Genomic DNA, 25082 nt, shown 5'->3' with positions numbered 1-25082 from the left:
CAGATTAGAAGGCAGCCAGTAGTTTTGTGCATTTGTGCATTAGAAAGGGAAAAGTCAGCTCTTAGGAAGGTCAGGTTCACTTTGGTGAGCCATGGCAGGATTCTGTTAACCTTTAACTTGAAAGAGGCAAATCTAATCCTCTTCCCAAGGTATTAATACCACACCTAACTTACTCGGAAAAGAAGATATTTGTATACATTTTTCATAGTTTATTTGTAAAAAAAAATGAAAGGGGAGCCAATTAAAAAAATCAAGAAATCAAGGATCTACTGAGGTCTGGGGATAGGGTCTGAATTTGCCTAGTACAGTGTTACAGATCTCGGTTGCACAAATGGCATGTAATTTCCTCCCTCTTCCTTCCTTCACGAGAAGAAGGTTGCAATTAACTGCCTTAGTTTTTTCACTTCTCTAGATCTCTGAAGGTATAGCTAGCACTTGTGCTGCCCACTTGCTTGTGAGAGGAAGGTTATCATGCGAAAAACCCGCTTGTTCCTACATCAGGCTTGCCCAGCTATCCCACGCACCTAACCCTGCCTTCCTTCCCCAAGGAGCATCTTGGCCTCATGTTTTTGCCTCAGAGTTCCCTTGGTCAATACTGAAAAGCAAGTCGGAAGAGGGTAAAGATTGGCAAAAGAAGGTGAAGCATGTTTGGTTAATGAGTATGACAACTGAGAAATAAACAAATAAATAAAACAATTTTTAAACATCTTTAATACTTCTTTTTCGCTTTACTTCCAGATGACTCCTTTACATGTGCTAATTGATCATATCTTTATCCTTGAAATACTTCAAGTAATAAAGTAAAAAAACTGATGTTTATTTACAAGGAAAAGCTCTGAACAAAAAGCTAAGTCCCGAATACCAGGGATTCCAATACTTCTGCCTTTAAGCCACGGTTCTAGCTGTTTCCTACTTTCTTGGATTTGCTTACATGTACCTTGTTTTGAACCAACCAACCAGCCAACCAACAACCAAACAGAAACAAAGGGAACCAAAGAGTGGTCTCTCGTTGCCCTGTTCCACCTAACCGAGTGGAAAAGAAAATGGAAACAACCACCCCTCCAGGATAATTAAGATTATTTTTGCTATATTCAGCAAATGGTAGAAAACCCTTGATGGCTTTTAGCCATCACTTGTTATGGAGATACTTTTGGGGTAGCTTCTGCTTTTCTATGTCACCCCTTTATGGCCCTACAGAGGCAACTAAAGTACTCATAAAAGTTTTTTTTTTAATTATTTTGAGTTCTCGTTAAACATTGTTGATGTAATTTACAGTGGTTTTCTTTTGGGGGTAACTTTTGGTGGGAGTCAAAAATTGTACCTTCTAATCAAACTTCTTTTTCCTCCTCCTTCAGAGATCAATTATCTTAGTTAACTTTACTTTCCTCCCTTTTCTTCACTTCCCTCTCTCCTGCTCTAGTGGATATATGGTCTGTGGGATGCATTATGGGAGAAATGGTTCGCCACAAAATCCTCTTTCCAGGAAGGGACTGTATCCTTGTACCTTTTGCTGCAGCTTTACCTGTTTTGTTCTCTCTCCCTTTAAACACATAATGATTTTACCAGGAGAGTAAAGATAGAAGCAAAAAGTTGGGTAAGTGGTATAATTGTGATTTTAAAAAGTGATGATTTATATAATCTGACCAGTACTGAAGACTACCTACTGCAATGATTTGTTTTAATTAAATTTTTTATGAGCTTTTTTCTTTAAAATATTTTCTTGTCTATAACTCAAAATAGCAATGCTTTTTTTTTTCATAAATAAGAGAGGTCACCAAATCCCAAATTATTAAAATGTATTTATCTTTATAACTAGCAAAAGAAGTCACTATTTGCAAGTATTTTTCATCTTTTTTCTAAAACCATTTTATGCTTCTACAACATTTAGGCATGATATAATTTCTCTCCTTACTGATATCCTAAGCTTGTGTCTGGAGTTTCATTGATTTGAATTACTTTTGACACTAGCCAGTCTTAAATAGGTCAATATAGCATATCCTCCTTAAAACATGAACTTCCACATTTAAAAGTCATAATTATTATTCAAATTGTAGAGATCAGCTGGGTTTAAAATAGGCTTCCCTTACTTGACTTGGAGATGTGACTGAGACCTAGATAATTGGTTTTCCAATGAAATTTAGAATTTTAAGAAGTAGTGTTTATTCAAGTTCTACCACTAAGTCGTGAACTAGAGTTATCAGAAACTTCTTGGAGAGATATCCATGATTTAGAATTATTAAATGAGCTGGCATATTTCTGAAATGACCAAAAGTTTATTTCTAACAAAATGACATATTAGTGTGTGTAATATATAGGTAGTAAAGTTTACATATTAATAGAGAATATACTTTTATACATATAGAAATACCCTGCTAACACACAATCATGCAAATCTAAGTATAACAACAGTTGCCAACATTAATAGTGATAATGCAAGATTGAGTTCAATACAATTATTATATATGATTTTTTTTAGAAACTGGCAATAAACATGTGGTCCATAACTCTATTAAATATTATATCTGATTAATAAGAAAGCTCTATTAAGGAACTCTTTTATTATGTAAGAAATATTATGGTTGTTATTTAGTAGACTCAATGAGAAGTTTATAAAACCAAGAGCACTCATTTATGAGGCATTTGTTTATTCTGCTGGATATTAGTAAGATATTCTCTAAATTCCAATAGTAAAGGAAGAGTAATGACATCTTCTAGAACTATGCTGTCCAATAGGTAGCCACTAGCCACATGTGGCTATTCAATACTTAAATTATGATTAGTCTGAATTGCATTTTGTGTGCAAAATGCATACTAGATTTTGAGGATATAAAAAGAAAGCATATAAAATATTTCAATTTTTATATTGATATTAAAATGATAATTCATTTAACTTTCATTTTATTTTAAATTATTTATATTTTGAGGATAAATCATATATCCAAGGTAGTTGATTTGAACAATATTATTATTAACAATCATATTTAAATGTACTGATTTTATATAAAAGTAGGAATGTGTGTATGTGTGTGTATGTGCTTTGTTCTTTGGAGTATGATATATTTTAGACCAGAAGAAAAGGAACTTCTCAATCAATACTCAAAATGAAGTTTCACAGCTACATCTTTCTAATCCACTAGTTAGTGGAAGATAAAATGTCACAAAATATCTCATTTCCCTGGGATGTTAGTATAGGTCACTTGAATTCCATGTGGTATGGTTCTCTGACATCTAATGTAGCTCTTCAGACATTTATCAGGATTACTTTTCTCCTATTTTAGCAGTATTACATTTAAAAGCCAAAAAATTAGAAGAAGTCAAAACATTTTCTAACCCAAAATATGCTTCAGAAAAAAAGACAAAGATAATAGCACCATATGGATTATTCTCTGTTCTTCCAATGATTGTTTTCTTGAGAGTCTTTTTTCCCTTTTATTATAGTTTGTTTCAGGAAAATGTCTGGAAATAAGAGTAAATTGTGCTAAAATCAATACTTAAAATATATATCCCTGATAAAAGTTAGCTAGAAATTGAATAAACTCAAACACAAAAATTTAGATTGTGATAGGGATTTGCATTCAGTATTCCTTTGTCTCAGTGATGATCATATAAAATGTCTTTGATAGCCTACTGCCATATACGATAATGAGTCAATGGAAAAGTTACATAAAGACACTTATAGTGGAAACCATCTTGCTTAAGTTAAATTTTACTTAAAGAGGAGTAAACGATTTCCGGATAAAATGTGTTAGAAGAACTGCCATCTTTCTGGAAATGTTTCCATTTAGATTTAAATCCTTAGTTCATTTTAACTTATAATTTAATATCTTAAGTCATGATGACATTTGAAAATTAAACTGTAGTATCCCTATTAAACAACAGATTGCATGTATTCTGTGGTTTTGAGTGGAATTATTTCATTAATCTTTACAGGAAGTTATTATAATTTTATGATTAGAGCTTCCCACCCACATGAGAGATCAGAGCATTGAATTAACCTCACTAACCATGATGATCAGATATAAATTTCGGGATTGATGGAGTATATATGGAGAGACGAATCATACCAATATTTTAGCATATTGAAATGATTCCAGCATTTTCTGGAAGTAATATCAAAGTGTAGTATATGCTAATTGACTTCGTCCAAGATTCTTTTGAGACGTAAAAAAAGAGCAATCATAAGTTCCCTTGACTTTCCTTTATAATTATTCAGAGTAATTTCTATTAAATTTCTCTGAGGCTGAAAAATTATATAATAGTACTCTATCATCATAATCAAAATTATTCTTCCCTCTCCACAGAACCTTTTAATGTTCCCTTTCTTAATCTGAATCTATGGCAAAAATAGTAAAACACCTTAACAAATTGAGAAATCTTATGAGATTATTATTGATGACTGAAGTTTTAGCTATTTGTCTTTGCATTTTGAGAACACTGTGTGGGTTTTCCAACTATGGATATAATCCAGATGATATCACAGGGTAGTTTCTTGATTATTAAAGTGTTGGCAAAATACATACATACATACATTTATACATATTTGCTTTTCCATTAATTGATTTGCTAATTTTTAATATCCAAAGGATCATTTATAAAATATTTGTTTTTACTGTGTGAATAGTTTAATTATACAAACATATACTATTACACACTCCATTTTTATTATAGTGTTATGGTTAAAACCTATTTCATAGTATATATATTGACATATAGTATTACTAAAATATCTTCAGTTCATGACTAATTTCAAGTTAGCAATAAATATATGAGTATATGAGGTCCATTATATTCTTAGTCCAATGGTCATAAAAGAGGTATCAGTCACTTTGCATTTCATTCAGATTTTCTTTAATAATACCTTATAGTAAAGTTATGCTTCCTTAGAAGTTATATTTTTTATTTTTGTTTTTTAAAGGAATATTTAGTCACTGACTCCTTCCCAAACTCCAAACCCAAGCGGGGGATGCTGTATTCTTGATGACTGAAGTCTCATATTACCAGTAGAATTTTCATATAATTTCCCATAAGCCTACTTCTTTTAGATATATTCTTTTTACTTTTTCCTTCCATGCTACTTCAAATGGCAACAGCTTCTTTGAGTAAGGCCTGTGAAGTCCTTTATCTAGAGTTCTTGACCAGAGTTCCCTGGACCTCGGTGATATTAAAGAGAGGCACACTGTATTCATTTGAAATCGCTAAACCTCTAGTATATTATCTCCAATTAGGGCCAGATTAGACTGCTAAAGTAGCCCATTTTTCTTTTCCTTCTGAAGACATGAGAAATTTCAGTTAGGATGAAAAGGATGTACACATAAACTTGCCAAGGAGTCAAGTTACTAAGGAGCAGATAAATGATTTGCCAAAAATATATTTGACTAAATAAAGAAAATATCCTCAAATTTAATTAATGTCAAAAAAAATGAATGAATGTCATATTTTTCTAAGCTTGAACTTGAAAATTAGGAATAATCAAAGTAAGGTGAATAAAAATAGAGGTTGTGGATTATTATATCCATCTAATGCAGATAGATATTCTTAATCCTTCTTACCTCTTTGAAATAACCATGCTTACTTCCTAATAAACTTCTGCAACTAATACATTGCTATAATCTGAGTCTTTTACCTAATATTAAGATAATCCAGTATTATCCCAAACCATGTATGATTTATGACTTTAAGTAAAAGTGTGATGTAAAACTTCAGTCATTCTTTCATACCCATAGACAAATTGCAGATAATCAGGAACATTTAAAAAGATAAGACTTTTCACCTTTATTTCTTTGTGCCTGTTTGAAAGAATATATTGTCACCATTAATTTGTTTACCACTCTTTTATTATTATTTTGAGAAAATCTAAGTAAGACAGGAATCACTAGAGTGGGAGCTTGAGATCAAGGTGATCTAAAAAGATGGAAGGAGGATACAGTTATAAGAGGACTTTCTCCGGGAAAGTTGAGGCTAAGGCCAGAGTACACCAGAAGGTGGGATAAGGCATGAAGGTCATGAAAGGAGCTCAGAGAGGGATGCCTGGGTGGCTCAGTGGTCAAGCGTCTGCCTTTGGCTCAGGTCATGATCCAGGGGCCTGGGATCAACGCCTGCATCGGGCTCCCTGCGAGGAGCCTACTTCTCCCTCTGCCTATCTCTCTGCCTCTCTCTCTGTGTCTCCCATAAATAAATAAATCTTAAAAAAAAAAAAAAAAAAAAAAAAGGAGCTCAGAAAGATTTACTGCAAGGGAGCACCAAGGCAGGATGGACTTTCAGGGTGGAACGGAAGGCAGAAATTGAGGAGCTGGATCTTGATCCCTTGGAATCTTGGGAGAGGAGCTGCTGAGCTCTAGCATTCACAAAGCTCCACTAGGACTACTATCCCTCTACAGTTCTGTAGACAGAGTACTGAGTGATTTTTTTTTTTTAAATGAAGTATTGAGAGGGGAAACTACAAACAATAAAACACACTCTTTAGTCTTTACTGTGATATTCCATTCAAACTGTCCCAAGCCCTGTTGGCCCTTAGGACAGAGTTCCTGAATCATGTGCTACATTCTTTCTCCTTTCCACAGTCAAAGGAAAGTCAATGCATCCTGGAATAAGGCTCTACGAACTGACTTCTGGTCCTGTTCACTTTGATCACGTGACACCCCTTAAGCTTTAATTTACTTTATAAAATACCTCCTCTCCCCACCTTACAGGATTGCTGTGGCGATAAAACATTACATCTTTACAAACATGCACATACCTGCAAAACCTCCAAAGTTAAGAAACACAATAGTTATATTATAAAAGTTCATCAATTTGGAAACACTCCAGCCCAAATAACCTTCAAATTGAGTGAGATAAACTATAAAAAATGAGAATAACAAAAAGGCTACCTAGAATAAAGAATTTCTTTCAAATGAGGAGAAATGAAAGTTATCTGTGACTTAGACAACAGTAGAAAGAAAGAGAAAGGTTGCCATTTACTAAATAAAATACTTCTGTCACTTGGTGTACAGAATAAAGTGAAGATCCTGACATTCATGATAATGTGAGACACTTGGAGCCGGCGTTTGCTGTTTATTGATAAGAACAATGAAAAGTGAAAGGTTTAAAAAAAAAGACATTTTTCAACGTTAGAATTTCCTTGAATTCCTTATTTCTTTACACTACAGAATTACATGAATTTTGAAAGATGACATTTAAAACATGTTGGTGCAGTAAAAAAATTAATTAAGCCTTTGTATAGTAACATATTTTGTAAGTTTCTTAGTCTCTAGTTTTATTTGTTAATTTAATATAAAGCTGAAGTTTCCTCCATTATTATAAGTTTCAATGGATTTTTTTCTGTTTTTCAAAAAAGCAAATTGGAAATATAAACTGTTTTAAATAAAAGTTAAAAATTAATGATATAATGACAAGTTCTAAAGCAAGAAAAGCAAGCTAAGTGGGTAGACTCAAGAAGAAAATCTTCCTTTGATTTCCTGACATTAGAATACTTAGCATTCCATAAGTGTTATTTTTCTTATGTAAATTTACATGTACAAAATATATATGTTTCTTTAGTCTTTGATAATTCCGTGTTTTCACTGAAGTTTAAAACAATGTGCTCTTGTTAAACATCTAAATTTATAATTTGTGAAACAAATTTTTCAAAGAAATAGTATCACAATATAAGAAAATCATATTAAATCTTCTTGCTATCGTATTTTAAGGTATGCTTTGAAAGAAAATTTATCAAAGCACATTGTCTGAATCCTATGCTAAGTGAAGATATAATTAGGTCAGGGAGAAAAGCAATATAGTCTCACAGTTGTGTTAATCTCCTAGATGGGGAATATTTACCAGATTACTAGATAGAAATTCACATAGTACAAAAAATATTTCACTGTAGATTACAACCCAAGCCATTGACAGAATGTGGAAATAACAGTAGGATGCTTTCTTTATTTAGATTTAAGCTGCCAGGGCCTATGTTATATCATTTCTATCTCTTGGCTAGAATAGAAAAAAAAACATAATTTAGCATAATTTAATGCCTGACAAATGATACAATGACACTTGAGATTTTTGCTCTTAGAAAATTAATCACCATGATTTAGTAACACCAAAACTTACTTAATAATATCCCTTCTAAAGTGACTCAGTTTTTGAGTGTCACAGTTACAAATGAATCTCCTTTCTGCCTGTGGGAATACTAATGACAGGAGAGGAAATGTAATAAATCAGAGTCAAAAAGCAACCAGAATTCTATCGGGCAGCATTAATGTACAAAACTTTACAGAGACCCAAATACTATATCAGGCAGTCTCAGAAAGCATCAAAATCCAGTTTCCAACAGTAATCAAATTTGCTAATTTTTTTCTCAGGTCTATGCATGATCAGTATTCCTTGGAATATCTTGAAAATCTCATAAAATAATCTAGTCTCCTTGATAAGTAGATATGTATTTAGTTGAGGGAAGGCTTACCACCAACACCCACCTCCCTGCTCCAACAAGATTTAGTATCAAATTCTTTTATTACTGTTTTAGTTGTGATGAATAATTCACAAAATCTGGTGCAATGACTTTATCTTGAGAAATAATACTGACTTGAGTCGATAAAGATCCATATAAATTCATATGCGTATATTCCACTTATGTAATTCATAATAATAGAGTTTATCATTTCTAGGCACAAGGCTTAGACTTAGGTGGCATAACATGGATAGTCTATAGAATAATGAATAGTGAGTAAAGTTAAATGGGAATGGAAAATTAAAAAGTTGTTTAGGGCATTGTTACTCAGAAAGTTTCTTTAAAATAGAAAAAATAGAATTTATTAATCAGTATTTCAGATCTAGAGTTTTTATCTCTGCATTATTTTTATGAAAAGCTTTTTGATCCATTAAGTCTATTTTGGGTTCTGACATGAAGATAAATTTCCAAAAGCTGGTCTTCTTCTTCTTTGAAATACTTATATCCAGCAGAGCCACACAAAAGAGAACTGGGAAATATACCAGTTAATACCAGTTATTAAACTAACAACTGTCTAGACTATTTGAGACTAAAGCAACATAAAGACTAAGATTCCATTTAGATCACCTGTATTGTTATTGCTGTTGTTTAAAGGCCATGTATGAAGGAGTGAAAGTCAAGGGATTTTAGTCTGAAAGATGGAAATCTGTCAGTTTTAGGAGAGAAGTGGTCAGGGATCATAGACTATATATTCACATAAGTTAAGATTTTATTTAGATGAAGAAGCAGGGCAATTGGTTTTAGATAATGGAAAGAAGTTCCATAGAGTCAGCTGTGATTGAATATGTGGAATGACTTTCTAAGTGGTTTTAACAGTGAAATGATCTGTTCCCCTCATTGGAAAGATTTATTATATCTAAATATAATATTAAATAAATATTAAGTAAACCTTCCAGAATATATTTAATTCCATACTTACTATGTACCAGGCAATGTAGAAGGATCTTTACCAGGCATAATCCTTTTAAATCTTTTTTTAAAAATTTTATACTATACTAAATATATATACTACTAATTTTAATACTATATTTAAATAGTATTTACCATCTACATTTTAGAGAATGAAATTTATATTTAGAGACATGAAGTGCCTTGACCAAGGTTATAGAAAGAGATAATATAGAAGAGATATTTTTTTGCATTAAATAAAAAATAAAAATAGATGTTTTCTAACTCCCAGATACAAATGCTCCCAGATTCTGTTTGTGGCAGAAGCCACCTTTTCCAAGTGCTTGAACGGGTACAGGCAAGAGAAAACGCTGCTTATTGAGTTTTTAGCTCTCTCTGAAGTTTTTGGTCAATGTCTTCCTCAATATCTATAAAAATAGATACATGTAAATAGCAACTTAGACTGGTCACTTTGGATAGTATGATAAGAAAACTTGCAATTTCAAAACAAATGCATTTTCAGAGATCTTTTTCTTTTCTCCTTTAATCAAAGATTCTCACAATACCAAACTCTTGTGAGACAGATATTTTCCATAATTACAAATGCATTAATAATAAAGGGATGCACAACTGTTTGCTCTATCTTTCCCTGATATTTTTGCATGTCACTTGCTTTCCTAAAATGGAAGCAAAACAAATTTGCTTCTCTTGGTATGCTTATCACCTTCAAAGCTGTAACCATTTCTTTGCAGTGATCACTCTGTTTAGGTGTTAAGTCAAATAATGGAAAATTTGAGTTTAACCTGAGTGAGATTTTCACATTCGAAAGAATCTCGTGAGGAATTCCTTAAGCTCACTGACAAATTACAAAATGTAATTTGAAGAGTAAGTGGAGCAGAATTATAGTGTATTGCTAATTTAATGCCTCTTCCTATTTGCTCCCCCTCAACATATTCTTCTAGGTTATTTTCCCCCTTAAAAATGACCTATCTCTCTTTCTGACTTCCAATACGAACACGTGAGTAACCAAGTATGGTTAAAGAGAGAGATTTTACTTTCTTGCTTCGCCTTTTCCCGTCTTGCCCCTCCCTGTGTACCCTCTGCCTTAGCTTACTGGTTTTAAGTTCTGGATGATAACTGGCAATAGCAGAGAAACCATTGTAATTTCACCTCGAATTCCAGGTTTCTTTGGATTCATAGTCTGAGAAGTGTTAGCTCTTTAAATTATGTTGTTCATTTCCTGTTGAACCATCCCATTTTGAAAGCCAGTATTTCTAACCATTCTAAAGCAACCATGTTTATAAGAATAAGACAAGTCTTCCTGTTTAGAAACATGCTCCTTTGATGAGAGTCAATGAAACTGAGCCAGCATATTTCAAAACATTCATTCTTGAACTGGCATCTCACTTCTGGAAATTTATTCATATTTGTAAGTAAGAGTAAATGTGTTTTGTAAAAGAAACCCTTTCTTCTGAGGTTGCTGGCAGCTCAGCTTTTTTTTTTCTTTTTTTCAGATATGGTATATGAAAGAATAAAAAAGAAACCATTTTGCATGTTTTCCATATTAACACAATCTATAATAATTTACAATACAAATCAGTAGGATTCTAGTAGATGAATGCAAATTAGACCTTTTAAATCAGAAACTAAATTAATCATTGAATTATAATTGCAAAGTAATATTATCATGCATTAAATAGCATTGAGTGGCACTGTTAGCTCAGTTGCATAGCAGAAAGCGCCCTGACATCCTTGTGTTCTCCCTATTTCTCTGTTTTAAAACACTAATGATCATTAAGACTGCCTTCTGAGCTAGTCAGTGAAAGGTCAGACCATTGCTCTATGGCATAGGTAGCCAAGTGTTTTCATTTATTTGCTGTTCTATTCCTATCTTCTTGTTTATCTTCATTTCATTTTTGTTTTCAGTTGACATGTGGTCAGTAGGGTGCATCATGGGAGAAATGATAAAAGGTGCAGTGCTGTTTCCTGGCACTGATCGTATCCTTCTTAGCAGCCAGTGAGTGGTCTCTATGGGTGTCATTCTCAATCAATTCCCTTTGGTCTCAAACATGATACTGCTGATGGTACATATTCACTGCCTTTAGAGGGATTCTAGGAGACTCCAATGTCAAATATTTACCAGCTGGCATCATTGTAGAATAACCTTGTCTCCTAGCTAGAACTTATGGGGATAATACAGTATCCAATATGAAACATTCAGCATGCTTTCAAAAGGCCTGCCTTAAAATTCAGTCCTATGAAACTAGTAACAGTGATATGCTCTTCTCTATTGGTTTTTTTTTTTTTTTTTGAGTGGTAGATGTTTTAAAATTGTTATTTTCATAGCTAGATAATAAATAACAAAATATTTCAGTTAAGACTGGAGATTCATGCTTTTAAGAAATATACACCTGACATGGAAATCTTTAATCAGATTTATTTTCACCCTCAAATATGATAGGTTTATTTTAACGCATACTCAGAAAGCATGCATATGAATTTCATTTTAAAATTTACCAACCTCTTTTAAAATTCTTTTTGTCATTTACTTCATCTCTAAGGATAATTGATCCAATTCTGGTTCTTATTTTTCTACATTATTAACAAATGCAAAAATTAAAACCTCATTAATTAAAAGATTATATAAAATATCTGAAGAAAGAAATTTCTATCACTTGAATAAGTAAAAGTGATCTTCTCTTAGCTAACAAAGATAGCAAGTAAAGATTCCAGAGGCTTTGCAGCATTAAATACAGACACTGTGTTATTAGTATATAGACACTGTGTCTTTAGTATATGGGAGTGTAATAATTTATTTTCTTAAATTAGTTAAATATTTCCCACATTCGGTCACTTATTAAGATATCATATCTTCACCATATTAAGGATAAAACCTTTGCTTAAATGACCATGATTCAAAAATAAAATCAAACCTATAATAATGGGGTTTTAATGTATAATTAAAGTAAATCTAATTACTAATATAGTATATCCTAACCATACTATGATTAGCTATTTGCTTTGGAGATTAATATATTACTTATATGGTTTATATAGTTTCATACATATATTCTCTGTATGTATTAAAGGACCAGTTTGGAAAATGACTGAGTTAGGCACTCAATTTTTGTAGAATGAAAGAACTAACCTAAAATGTCTTATTTAGTAAAAATTTAAAGTTACACTGTTTTTACTTCTTTTTTCTAGTCTTACGTATGACACACGTTCATTTTTCAAGTCTTTCTGTCTATATTGCATGAATTTGCCATATTCATGTTTATGTTAATGCTGTTTAAAAGTAAGTTGAGTTGATAAAAACTAAATTCCTTCAGACTTCTAAAAAATAGAATTTCTTTATTTTCTAAGGAATTTTAAACTTTACTTTGGTCTTTGGACATGAACATGAAACAGTTCTTAAGTTTTGGCTAATTTTAGGCATTTAGTGAAAATAGACTCAATCTGTTACCTTTGTACTCTGCTTTTTCAGTTCATTGTGGTAGAATAATCAATTAGTGAAATGAGTATTTGCCACCTTTAAATTAAAATGATTATTTTAATTACTTTTCTTGCATATTCTATTTAAAAATCAAATCAGATTTCCACAACTGAGTTAGTAGGTATAGATGAACATATCTTAAAATCCATTTTTTGGGGAGAAATTGCTTGGATATCATTTCTAACAGTTATTAAAATCCTTATAAGTAAAGCTTTAGCCTGCTACTAATGTTAAAATCTCATGATAGATACCTTTCAATACCTGAGCTTGATATTTTTATATTGAGTTATTTCTGGAGTTCTTATAGGTATACATTTGTAAATTTCTTGAAGGACAAATGCTAATTATTTTATAAAGTGGCTTCTTGAATGTAGGATGTGGTCTTTTACTGATTTCAAAGATGTTGGTGAAAGTTTAAATCATTCTTTTTCAAGCAAACAAATTATGAACACTGAATATCATAAAGTTAAACTTTAAAATGTAAGACAGATTATTTTTTAAATTCCCTATTATTAGAAGTGAGTTCTCTGAAGAGGCAATAAAATTAGATCTCAGTCTATTAGTTAAATGGAACCTTTAAAATGGAGTTAGAGATATATAATATGTATATTATACATCCATACAATACATCATAAGAAGTCATATTATTTTAATTAACTTATATCCTCATTTACATGAAGGCATTCTCAAAATAAATAATTACTAGAAATCTTTGCAATATGAGCTATGCATATCTTCTTAATATATAAACCATTCAACAAGACTTAAAATATTAATAAAGCCTTATCCCCTTTATCTTCTATGTCTAAAAAATTTCAACCTGTTATTTTTAGCATTGAGAAATTTAGATAGCTAAAAGCAGCTTTTAAAGTTTTATATATTGGGCAGCCTGGTTGTCAGCGGTTTAGCGCCGCCTTCAGCCCAGGGTGTGATCCTGGAGACCTGGGATCTAGTCCCACGTCGGGCTCCCTGCATGAAGCCTGCTTCTCCCTCTGCCTGTCTCTCTCTCTCTCTCTCTCTCTCTCTTTCATGAACAAATGAAATCTTTAAAATAAAATATAAAATAAAATTGTATGTATTTATAGACTACCTTATTGGTAAATGTATTCTTAAGTATATATTAACTCAATTTATTCAAATCAAATGTTTTTAACTCTACAGAGGAATCAGAACTCAACTATTGAGATGCTTTCTTTTGGGAAATCTAATGAATTTCATCATAGCAAAATTTTTTACTTTAAATATTATAAAATATTTTAAGTTATACAAGTGAATTAATATTAGACATATAGCTATGTAGAAGACCAATACAATGAAAACATATATACTATCACTCAGATTAAAAAACAGAACATTACCAATATCTTTGAGTCTTTTGTGTTCTTCCCAATCATATTCTTCACTCTTCCCAGAGATCCTAAATACATGTTTTTATGATCTTCTTAACTTTCTTTATATTTTACCACAAGTATATTTATCTCTAAGCAACATATGGTTTAGCTTTATGTGTTTTACATATTGAACAAGTCGCATTATTTTGCTACTTGCTTTTCGTGGAAGTTAACTTTATATTTTTGAGGTTTATTCATGTTGATCCATTAGTTCACTCATTTTCATTGCTGTAAAGTATTGCAGTCTCTGAATATTCTATAGTGAATTTGTTTTCCTACAAATAGGCTTTGGAATATATTCAGTTTATGTTTTTGTTTTTGCTTTTGCTTTTATAAATAATGAAGCTATGAACATAGATCTCCAGGAGCACATGGGAAAGGGAAGTTTTTTTTGTTTGTTTTTTGTTTTGTTTTGTTTTGTTTTTAATGATAAATTCCTGGGCACAAAGGGGTGCACATTTTAAACCTGAGTATGTATCATAAGATTGATTTCTAGAGAAGTAGTATATAAATATAACTGTCTACTCCACATTAACACCAAATCTTGGTATTGTGAGATTTGTTTTTAAATTTTTACCAATCTCTTGGATATAAAATACTATTTCACCAGAGGCTGAATTTTTATTTTCTTAACTGCAAGGGAGGCTAAGTATCTTTCCCTATGTTTATAGGCCATCAGTCTTGGTAAAGTTCCATTTTTTAAAACATTTTTTATTGTATTTTAAAAATTGATTAGTAGTAGTTCATTACATATTCTGACACTACTCTTTGTCAGTTTTATGTGTTGCAAATATCTTCTCCTTGTATTTAGATTATTTTCTCTCTTTATTTTATAGTGATTTTGGAATTTGGCAGTTTGTTTTTTTGTATTCCCTTGTATAAAAAGTCCTTAAGATTTTTATGTCTTAAGAATTCTTTTAGGCCTATATATTCTCTTGTAATTTTACTACAAATGTTTTAAAGATTGGTCTTTTACATTTAAGCCTTTAGTTCACTTGGAACTGATTTTATGTATAGTGTTAAAGAGGGATCTAATTTATTTTATTTCAGTTCCGTATATTAATCAGCTTATTCTTTCTTTACTGATAATGCTGTCTCTATCATAAGTTTCCACATATTGAGGGAAAGAGTATTAGATACTGGGCTCTATATTCTGTTCCACTGATCTGTTTGTCTATCTGGATACCACTACTACCCTTTCTTAATACAAATGTATAATATGTACTTATATCAATAAGGTAAACACCTCACCTTTATTGTCTTCTTCAGAAGTATCTTAGCTATTAATGACTCATTGAATTCCCATAAACATTTTAAAATTGACCTGCTAAGATTCCTATTGGTACTTATATTGGAACTGGCATTAAATCTATAGTTTAATATGTGGGAAATTGCTTTTTTAATTTTGATAATTTTTAACTTTCTCCTGAACACACAAGGATCCTAGCACAAAGTAATTTAGGTCATTACTGTACCAATTAAAATATACTGTCAAAAAAAATAAAATTAAAATAAAATAAAATATGCTGTCCGTGCCCAGTATTTTAGTTCTTTTCCTTTAGCATCATAAACTGCCAATATTATAATATTATTGCATACAGTTGGGTTTTTTAGATTCACCTAGAACTCATTTTCTTGGCTTACTACTATTTCTTGCAACTTGGTTCTTTATTTTAAGGTTATTTTCCTTTTTTTTAAGTTAAAAAATCAAGTTTATTTTTCCATATCAACTACAAATTATTTGAAAAAAATATGAATGTAGTGCCTCTTACAATAATATCAAATCAAATCAAATAAATTTCTGGTTTCTAGTTCCATATATAAGAAGCTTGGAAATCATCACTCCATCCTAACAAGAAGTAAAAAGGCTGAACAGATTGAAAGTCATCAACTCTTTTGGATCTGTAAGAGAGAAAGACACAGAGAAAACTAATGTCCCAGAGCAAGAGAAACAGGCACATACAGGGATTCATGTCAAGGATAGAAAAATCTGAACTATAACTGACAAATTTCTAGAGACTCAGTGTGGACAACTCTCAGATTTAAAAACTCCAGGTGGAGTCAGTCATGTGGAAGCACAACATTGTGAGATTTACCCCAAGACTTTGATCAGACTCCTACAGAAAATATCAGAGAAAAATGCCTCACTTTTTCCATAGTGGGAGGGGAAAGGAACCATTTTGAAATACACCAGAACACTCTGTTTTTCTTATTTCTTTTTTTGTCTTTAAGTTTTCTATTTTAATTCCAATTTAGTTAACATACAGTGTTTTATTAGTTACAGGTATACAATAGAGTAATTCAACAATTCTACACATTACTCTGTTTTTCTCTCTACCTTCATTTAGGATTTTTTTCCTTAGCCTTTGTTTATTTACTGTTTCTCAAGCATGTAACTAGGTGTGGATTTCTTTCTTTCTTTCTTTCTTTCTTTCTTTCTTTCTTTCTTTCTTCTTTCTTTCTTTCTTTCTTTTCTTTCTCTTTCTCTTTTTTTTTTTTTTTAATTTATCTCCCTTGGGACTAACTGGGTTTCCGAAATTCCAGCCTATCTCCAGTTTCTGGAATTTCTCAGTTTTCATTTCTCTGAATATTTTCTCTCTCCTATTCTTTAAATTATTTCCATTATAAAACTCTGGTTGAACTTAAAAGTAGACATTCACTTATTCACCATATATTGCTGACCACTTACCATGTGTTGGACATTTTTTTGTTTCCAGGTATATATCAGGAAATAAAAATGACATAATAAAACTTACAATAAAAGTACTGTAGTAGAAGGGATGATGACTAAGGAATAAGAGGGTCAAAGTGCTAGGTTGTCTCTGTTTTTAAAAATTTAAATATGAGAAGTTTCGTCAAGTATGCCTCATATGGCATGTTTTCTTGATCTCATATAGACCTGATTATCCTTTCTTAATCTTCCTTTTATATAGTGTTATGCCTAGAAATGGATTTACTCAAAGGGTCTTAACAGACTACAGTTTTCCAAAATTCCCCTTAAATAGAACTTTGTATTTCTGTGAGTGTTAGTTGTTTTTATTACTTCCTTTGTTTAAAGTCCTTTTATTTACCAATTTAAAAAGGACTTTGATATTTTTCAGCTAAAAGATACAGATGTCAAATTAAATTACCTCAAGACTTCTTCCCAGTTTCAAAATGCAGGTGGAGTCAGAGCCAGCCTTTATGAAGCCAGAATATCATACAGCTTAAGGAAGGTATTTCATGAAAACAATAGTTTATTTATATTACAAATATCAAATTAGATACAGAGTCTTGTAAGGGGTTTGTGCAAATGAGATGTCCCAAAGATAAACTTTCAATAACTTAATAAAAATTCTACTGTTGGGACAACATATTAATATATATTAGATATGCTTATATGTGAAATGTCTATTTTTTGCTTTGTAAGGAAATATAGGTTACAGTAATAAATAGATTTATAAGACAAAATGGATTGTACTGAGATCCATATACATCATGCTTCGAATATTAGCCTTTGGATATTTTGTGTCCCATTGTATTCCATCGATAATCTGCTGTCAGTGACCAAATAGCCTTTACTCAAATTGTCAGCTTTGAGTTCCTTAATGTGTTTTGGCTCATAATATTTCTTCTTCCTGTGCTCGTTTATAATGAAAATAAATGTTAGTTACTATTGTGCATTAAGTCACTTATATTTCATGTTAATAGAGTTTAAGGGGGACTTTTGAGAGAAAATGAACATTCAAAAAAAAAGAGTGAAAATAATTTTAAAGTAACAAAAGAGCTCAAGACATAGTCATAAAAATTTGGATCCAGAACTCTGTCATATATGTATATATATATTTCTATCCTCATCTTTAAAATTGTCCTCAGAAGTAAGAGTTCTTTTGAGAACAAATTCATCATAGAGAAATGTGGAGTAATTATAGAAATAAATCATCAAATATTTTGAACCTTATATTAAATTAAATAGCTTTTGTAATTTTTATGAGCAGCACCCCACAAGTGATAGCAATATATAATTTTCATCCTTCCCTAAATGATGATGGTCAGAACCCCTCTCCCTCTGCTGGAACACTGTGTGCCACTTACTGTAATTCCCCATCATTTTTTCAGGAAAGTGACACAAGGAAAAGGGATAAATATCAGGATCTTTGTTTTTCACTGAAGTATTTCCAGGTGACTGACCCCTAAGTTTTCCACAGCAAATAGATGTGGGTTAATCTTTTGATGTATTGACCCTATTCTAACTTGTGTCATAGAACTGAAATAGTTTGGAACTATGTTCTTAAACTTGGACTCAGTAAATCACAAGAGACTTTTAGTATATTCTACATTAATATATCTCAAAACATAGTCCAGGGACCATCTGGATTGCAATTACTATTGATATTTTTTAATATCATATAAGACTTATGGACTCAGAATCTTGTAGATCAACAGGGAGTGGGGAGGGACCTGTATTTTTGTAAGTTCTCTATCTTATGAATATTCAAGTTTGGGAGCCACAGTTTATATCATGACACCTAACAAATGGCACAATACAGTACCAAGGCACCTAGTTGGCTTGCAAGATAGAATCGCCTCTCCTGGAACTCTATACAGACAGGTCTCTTGGGCAAAATTATCTTTAAAAAATTTAGTTAAGAATTTAGAGACAAACACTGGTATTCTCTAAGTTTCAAATAGATGTGAGAATTTTTTTACAGAAAATATTCACTATGAGAGAATAAAGTAAGTCTGGATTCATAGAGATGTCAACTCTGGAAACCATATTCATAATAACAAAAAAGTAACCAATGATGGAAAAAACATAAAAAAGAAGTTACAATTATTCAAAGAGCGTAATAGAATGAGGCCATTAAACAACTTTATGGTTCCATTTAGTAGCTTCTGGAAGCTTAAATGTGCATAGAATAAATTGGGTTTGTAATTATGATCCAAAATACCCAGAGAAAGACAAGGATGTTTTGAACATTATGTTCAGGGTAGTTTGTGATATGTTTTAGAAAGTTTCCAAACCAAGGCAGTTAAGCTAAAAGGAGTATAAGAAATGTAAATTCTTAGCTAATTGATAAAATTAACTGGAATATTTTTCAATCTCAAGATTTCAGATACTTAATTTTACAATCCATACTTCTTTGTTTTATTCATCCTTTATGTTTTATTCATCCTGGTTGAAGATGCTAGAAATAGTCACTATTTGCACATTATCTTGTCATCAAAATCAAACTTTGGTAATATGACTATTTTTTATGTAATGAATTTAAAATTAGATGAGAAAATTGTCAAATAATTTCTATTAGATGACATGTTTCTATTTTTATTAAATGCTTTTTAATTATATTAAGTGTGATAATTTCTAAAATAGATCAAAAGTATAGAATATATATCATATATATTTATATTTTGTTTATATTTGTACATAGATAAATATACTACCTTTTTGATAACTGTATAGGCTGCAACCTGTAGATAGATATTCAGATCCTACTCAGCATAAAAATTATGACTTACGAGTGTTGTAAAGCAAATAAATCCTTTTACAAAATAACTTTAGCCATTCTTTTAAAAATATTTATCATATTTTCAACATATAATAATAAAAATCTAGTTAATGTTTTATGTATTTTTAAAAATATGATCATTGTGGAAATCTGATAATTTAAAAATTCTTACAAAATATATCACCTTATTATCTATTTAAAATATTAATAAAATTAATTATTTTATGTGTGAATATGTTGACCTAATAGAGTAGGGACTCAGTTTCAGAAATATTCTTTAGGACCCATGACAAGCATGCTATCAATTTGATGGTCAAATGAAAGCAATTTCTATCACATCAATTCCAAAGTTGCTCTTTTCTTGCTGGAATTCTTTTTTTTTTTTTTTTTTTTTCTTGCTGGAATTCTTGGAACAAGCACTGGACTTGGAGCCAGGAGATATGACTTCCAATCATGGCTTATATTTGGTTAATTATGATTATAAAGAAAAATCATGTAGTTAACTATGAATAGTTGAACATAGTCATTCATGTTGAGATCCTGTGAACATCTGGAAAACAAGCACTTCATACTTAAATATAATTAGTCATGTTTATAGGAACAAAGAACTTGAGATGGATTAAAAGACAACTATACCACATATTTGCAGTTAGAATATTCAAATACTACACTGACAATAATAAAGATTCTTGTTTTCCTCCTTTTTGTAATCCATTATATCTAGGACCATTGTACTCTTCATCTAAAAAATGATCTAAGGTAGGAAGCACACTGAATGCCTCTATAGATTTTAATTATAGTTTGGAAAATGAAACATTTTGACAGTTTTTGTTTAACAACTTTTAGAATATTTGACTCTCTTAAAATACCGTGGAATTGTCCTAAGAATACTATTTTACAGGCAATTTTTTTGCTGAATAACTTTGTAACTTTAGCTAATTGTAACAGTGGAATACAATAGAGTGTTGGAAGTATTTTCCAACTTTGCTAAATGACTCCTTTATGGAAAATCTGACAGTTTCTTTGCCCTTATTTTTTTATTTTTATTTTTTTTGTTTGACATCAGGTCTTCAGAATTCTAAGGAAGTATGATCAATGATTAAATGATGGCTTGGTAGGGTGTGAAAACCTAACTGGATTAGAGAGTAGACCTCTTTTCATAATTTACAGTGTAAGCATGGAGATTTAACCTTAATTAGTGTTTTCTACTTATACATGAGTAGTTATAGCTTACCTATGTCCATAGTTCTAACATAAGTTTTTGTCTTAGAATAACCTTTAATTCTAACCTTTGTTATCTTTTAGTTTCTTTATTTCTAAGAAGTTTGACTTACTGCTATATTCTCATGCACATTGTAACTTAATAAACTTTTATTGAAACATGTTCTTGTTTAATTATTCCTACTGTTCTGTAAAGGAATATTCTGCATTTTTTCATACCCACCCTTCATTTTTAATATTACACAATCATATATTTTTTAACCTAATAATTGAGAGGATGTGTAATAATTTAAATTTTATTCAGCAAGGTTATAAGGGAGATAAGAGAGGATTTGCAAATTAGTTTGATATTATCTTTGTTCAATCTTTTATCTACATTATATATTTATTTTTGTTAAATACAGCTAATGTTGTCTTTTGTCAGGACTGCTGATCTTTTTTAGTTCAACCTCACTGAATAACTAGGGGTAAAGATTTTACAAATTTCAATTGAGTAATACTATGGTTAGATCCCTGAACTGTTGCAAATTATAGAAATGTAATTAATTAATACTAAAGGATAGAGTTGTAGAAAAATAAACAATGTAAGAGAGAGCACTGCCTGTGTTATTGTATTTAAGAATAATTTCTAAGGCCTCTATCGTTCGTTGACACAAGGCAAGGAAATTTGTTTGAAATCGGCTTCTTCCAGTTGATTCTTCAGAGTTTTCATAGGTAATATTTATCATTCTCAGGGATCTGATGTATCAAATGTTAATGATAGATGAAAAAGAAAATGTCAGTCAGTGAGTATGTCTGTCAAAGATCGATCCTCAATTTTGGGAATATTAGTTTTCAGAGAGATGTAATATTTTCTGTACAATTCCCCATGATTAATATACTTTTGAAATATATACACTTGGATAGAAATCTGTTGTCTTAAGCTGAACATCCTATATTTATCCTCATACTTCACTGAAAGCAATACTCAGGAATGCAGGGCATTACTATCAGTAGTAATAAAAATAGGTATGAAAGTGTATCTACTTTTATAACTAGAATTTTTTAAATATTTGGTAAAGAATAAATTATTTTATTATCAAAAATGATACTGATCCCATATTTAATGCATTAGCAAAATGAACAGATTATGAAATTTCCTATTTCCTAGGGAAAGGAAGAAAAAAATTCTTAAAATGAATTTTTAAAAATGTAAATGAATCTTATAAAATGTTTATGTATTAGTCATTTTAGAAAACAAGTGATTGAGGTAATTTTATGATAAAAATTATTATTTTGCATCATATTTTTTCTCATTTAAATCACATGACTGAATAGAAATTTACCTCAATATAAGAAATTCTTTTGTTATTTAAATAAATACCTTTTCATCTTTACAACTCAAGAACTATTTCATGATATCCTACTTTGTTAAGTAATGTTAGTTCCCTAAAATTGTATTTATGCCACAAGTGAATTTAAAATTCCAGGAGAATTCATTGTCTGACAATTCTGGTTTCTTACTTTTTGTCCTTTTTTGCTTATTAAACTCCAATTATGTTGGTGATTTTTCAGGATTTTGAGAAGCAGTTAGTCTCCCAACTAGTGAAAGGCAAGACCTAGTAGGTCTACACTTTTTTTTTTGCCCTTAACTATTCAATTCTCAGATATTGACCAGTGGAACAAGGTAATTGAACAACTAGGAACACCATGTCCAGAATTTATGAAGAAATTGCAACCTACGGTAAGAAATTATGTGGAGAATCGGCCCAAGTATGCAGGACTCACCTTCCCCAAGCTCTTCCCAGATTCCCTCTTCCCAGCGGACTCTGAGCACAATAAACTCAAAGGTATGACCATCAGCAACAATCTCAGAAGCACTGCGTGGGTGGTGGATTAAACAAATTATAGAGATACCTCTCTTTAACTTGAACTACAATAATTTAAGGAGTATTTTTTAAAGTTTTGTTTGTTTGTTTTACTAAGAGCGTGTGGTCAAGGATTTTGGAATTGTGTGGATATTCAGAGGGAGAGGTAGTAATAAAGGATGTGACAGTGGCATGGGTTACCTATGTCATGAGGCTTATTTGGAATCTTAAAATTCTTTTGCAGTGTAACTCTAAAAGACCAATGTGATATACATTGAAGTAATTGTTCTAATTCTTTTTATTACCTGGAGAATATTTCAACACAGTGTTTTGTTGTAAAATCTTGGAGACACAGGTGTTTGAGTTTTCTATTATTTATATTTTATGGAATGTTTAACTACCGATTTTTCATCTTATGAGTAACCAGTGAGATTTACTTACACATTTTATATTCAATAGAAATATTTGCATCAATAAGTAATTCTTTCTGCTACTATGTCTGTAGTTATGAACTTCAGTGGGATGCCTGGGTGGCTCAGTGGTTGGGCACCTGCCTTTGGCCCGGGTCATGATCCTGGGATCGAGTCCCATATTGGGCTCCCTGCAAAGAGCCTGCTTCTGCCTCTGCCTATGTCTCTGTCTCTGTCTCTCTCTCTCTCTCTGTCTTTCATGAACAAATAAATAAATCTTAAAAAAAAATAACTTCCGTAACAAATCTTAGTTTCTTCAGCTACAAACTGAGATAATAATGCCTTAGTCATAGGATTAGAGACGAGGGATAAATTTGGCAATGTGTAAAATATACTGTAAATAATATTCTATTTCTTATTTTAATTTAGAACATTTTAGGGAACCTGATTTTGAAACAAATTTGTTTTTTTCCTTGCCTGAGCTCAAATGCTGTCCCTGAAAATCTGTGTGAGCCTGGACAAGTTGTCTGATCTATCTATACCTCCCTTAACAAATGAAAGTAGGAAGTGTCTACCTTAGGATCATTGGGAGAATTAACTGACTAAATATTTTTGTCAAACACTTAAAACAATGCCTGGCTCATAGTAAATACTCGGTAGCTGTTAGACATTTTTTAAAAAGTAATAATTATTATTTAAAATATAATGATATATATCAAAAAAAGAATAAGGATGCATGCTTTTGAAATTTTCCCCAAAAAATTCAGTGTATAATTAATTAACTATAGACTTAACTTACAGACATAATTTATAGCAAATACAGACTTAAATGAGACAGAGAAACTTAAAATGTGGTGCCATTTTCCAGGGTCTTATCCCCAGTCTTATATGTCGTGGATTGTAAGTGTACAGAACTGTTCCTGTGTTCTTGACAGTTTCATTGCACAATTGGGTTGCTTCCTTCAGTTGACTTGACACTCTGAATGACAACAGATGAAATGATTACTAAGACGGCTGCTTTTTTTTTTTTTTTTTTTAAGATTCTATCCATTTATTCATGAGAGACACAGGGGGGGGGGGGGGCAGGCTCCATGCAGGGAGCCTGACGTGGGATCCGATCCCGAGTCTCCAGGATCACACCCTGGGCTGATGGCAGGGCTAAACCGCTGAGCCACCCTGGCTGCCCTAAGACTGCTGCTTTTAAAGATCAACACTGCCTATATATTCCAAATGGAGATTTGAAGAACTTAGTGTCTTTATAAAGCTAATTGGCATGTCAGGCAAAAGTAATCTCTTTATCTGAAGACACTTGTAGTGTAACAGTATGGGGATGTTAAAAGCCCTAATCAAATTATTTGGGATAACGACAGTACTTGTAGAAAAGCTATTAAATAACATACCATGCTTCATAATATAATTCTGACTTTCTTGAGTTTTTTTTTTGCTTTTTAATTCAACTTCAATCTCCATGATTATATTATTTTTACAAATGATAGGCTAGTTTATATATTTATAATTATTTAATGATAATTTTAATATAATAATTGGTAAATTATAAAGACTTCCACAAATAGTAAGAGGGAAGAATTTGTTGTTATTTAAAAAGAGTGTAAGACATTTACTTGCAAATAAAAGAATGAGAAAGGAGGAATTGAAAACTTTTCTTCCTCCTTATTTTGTTCCCTTCAAATACTATTGATCACTGTTCCTTAGAGACTAGATTCTTTGGTATTACTGTAGTTCATGCCTCGATAGATTCGGAGCCCAGGCCAACCCCCACCGCTTTTAAAACATAGGGGATTTGATGGGAGAATTTTTGGGAGGTGGGTGTATGTGTCTGGGTATAAAA

At 31.4% G+C, this 25082-nt stretch overlaps 1 protein-coding gene across 9 annotated transcripts in view; it reads left to right on the top strand.

Annotated features, from left to right (window-relative positions):
• The window catches only part of MAPK10 (mitogen-activated protein kinase 10), a 299188-nt gene that overhangs the window by 223769 nt on the left and 50337 nt on the right, over positions 1–25082 (top strand). For 8 of the 9 annotated variants that reach the window (XM_072810785.1, XM_072810793.1, XM_072810786.1 and 5 more), the window contains 2 exons: positions 1421–1492; positions 22623–22805. In XM_072810785.1, the coding sequence (XP_072666886.1) occupies positions 1421–1492; positions 22623–22805 (255 nt within the window). Of the gene's footprint in view, positions 1–1420; positions 1493–11305; positions 11378–22622; positions 22806–25082 lie in introns of all 9 variants that reach the window. The other variant, XM_072810787.1, reaches the window with a different exon arrangement.

The sequence above is a fragment of the Canis lupus genome, chromosome 33 (assembly GCF_048164855.1).
Source record: "Canis lupus baileyi chromosome 33, mCanLup2.hap1, whole genome shotgun sequence".
Lineage (NCBI taxonomy): Eukaryota > Metazoa > Chordata > Mammalia > Carnivora > Canidae > Canis > Canis lupus.
Note: the sequence above shows the minus strand (reverse complement) of the source record. Positions and strands in the feature narration are given on the sequence as shown.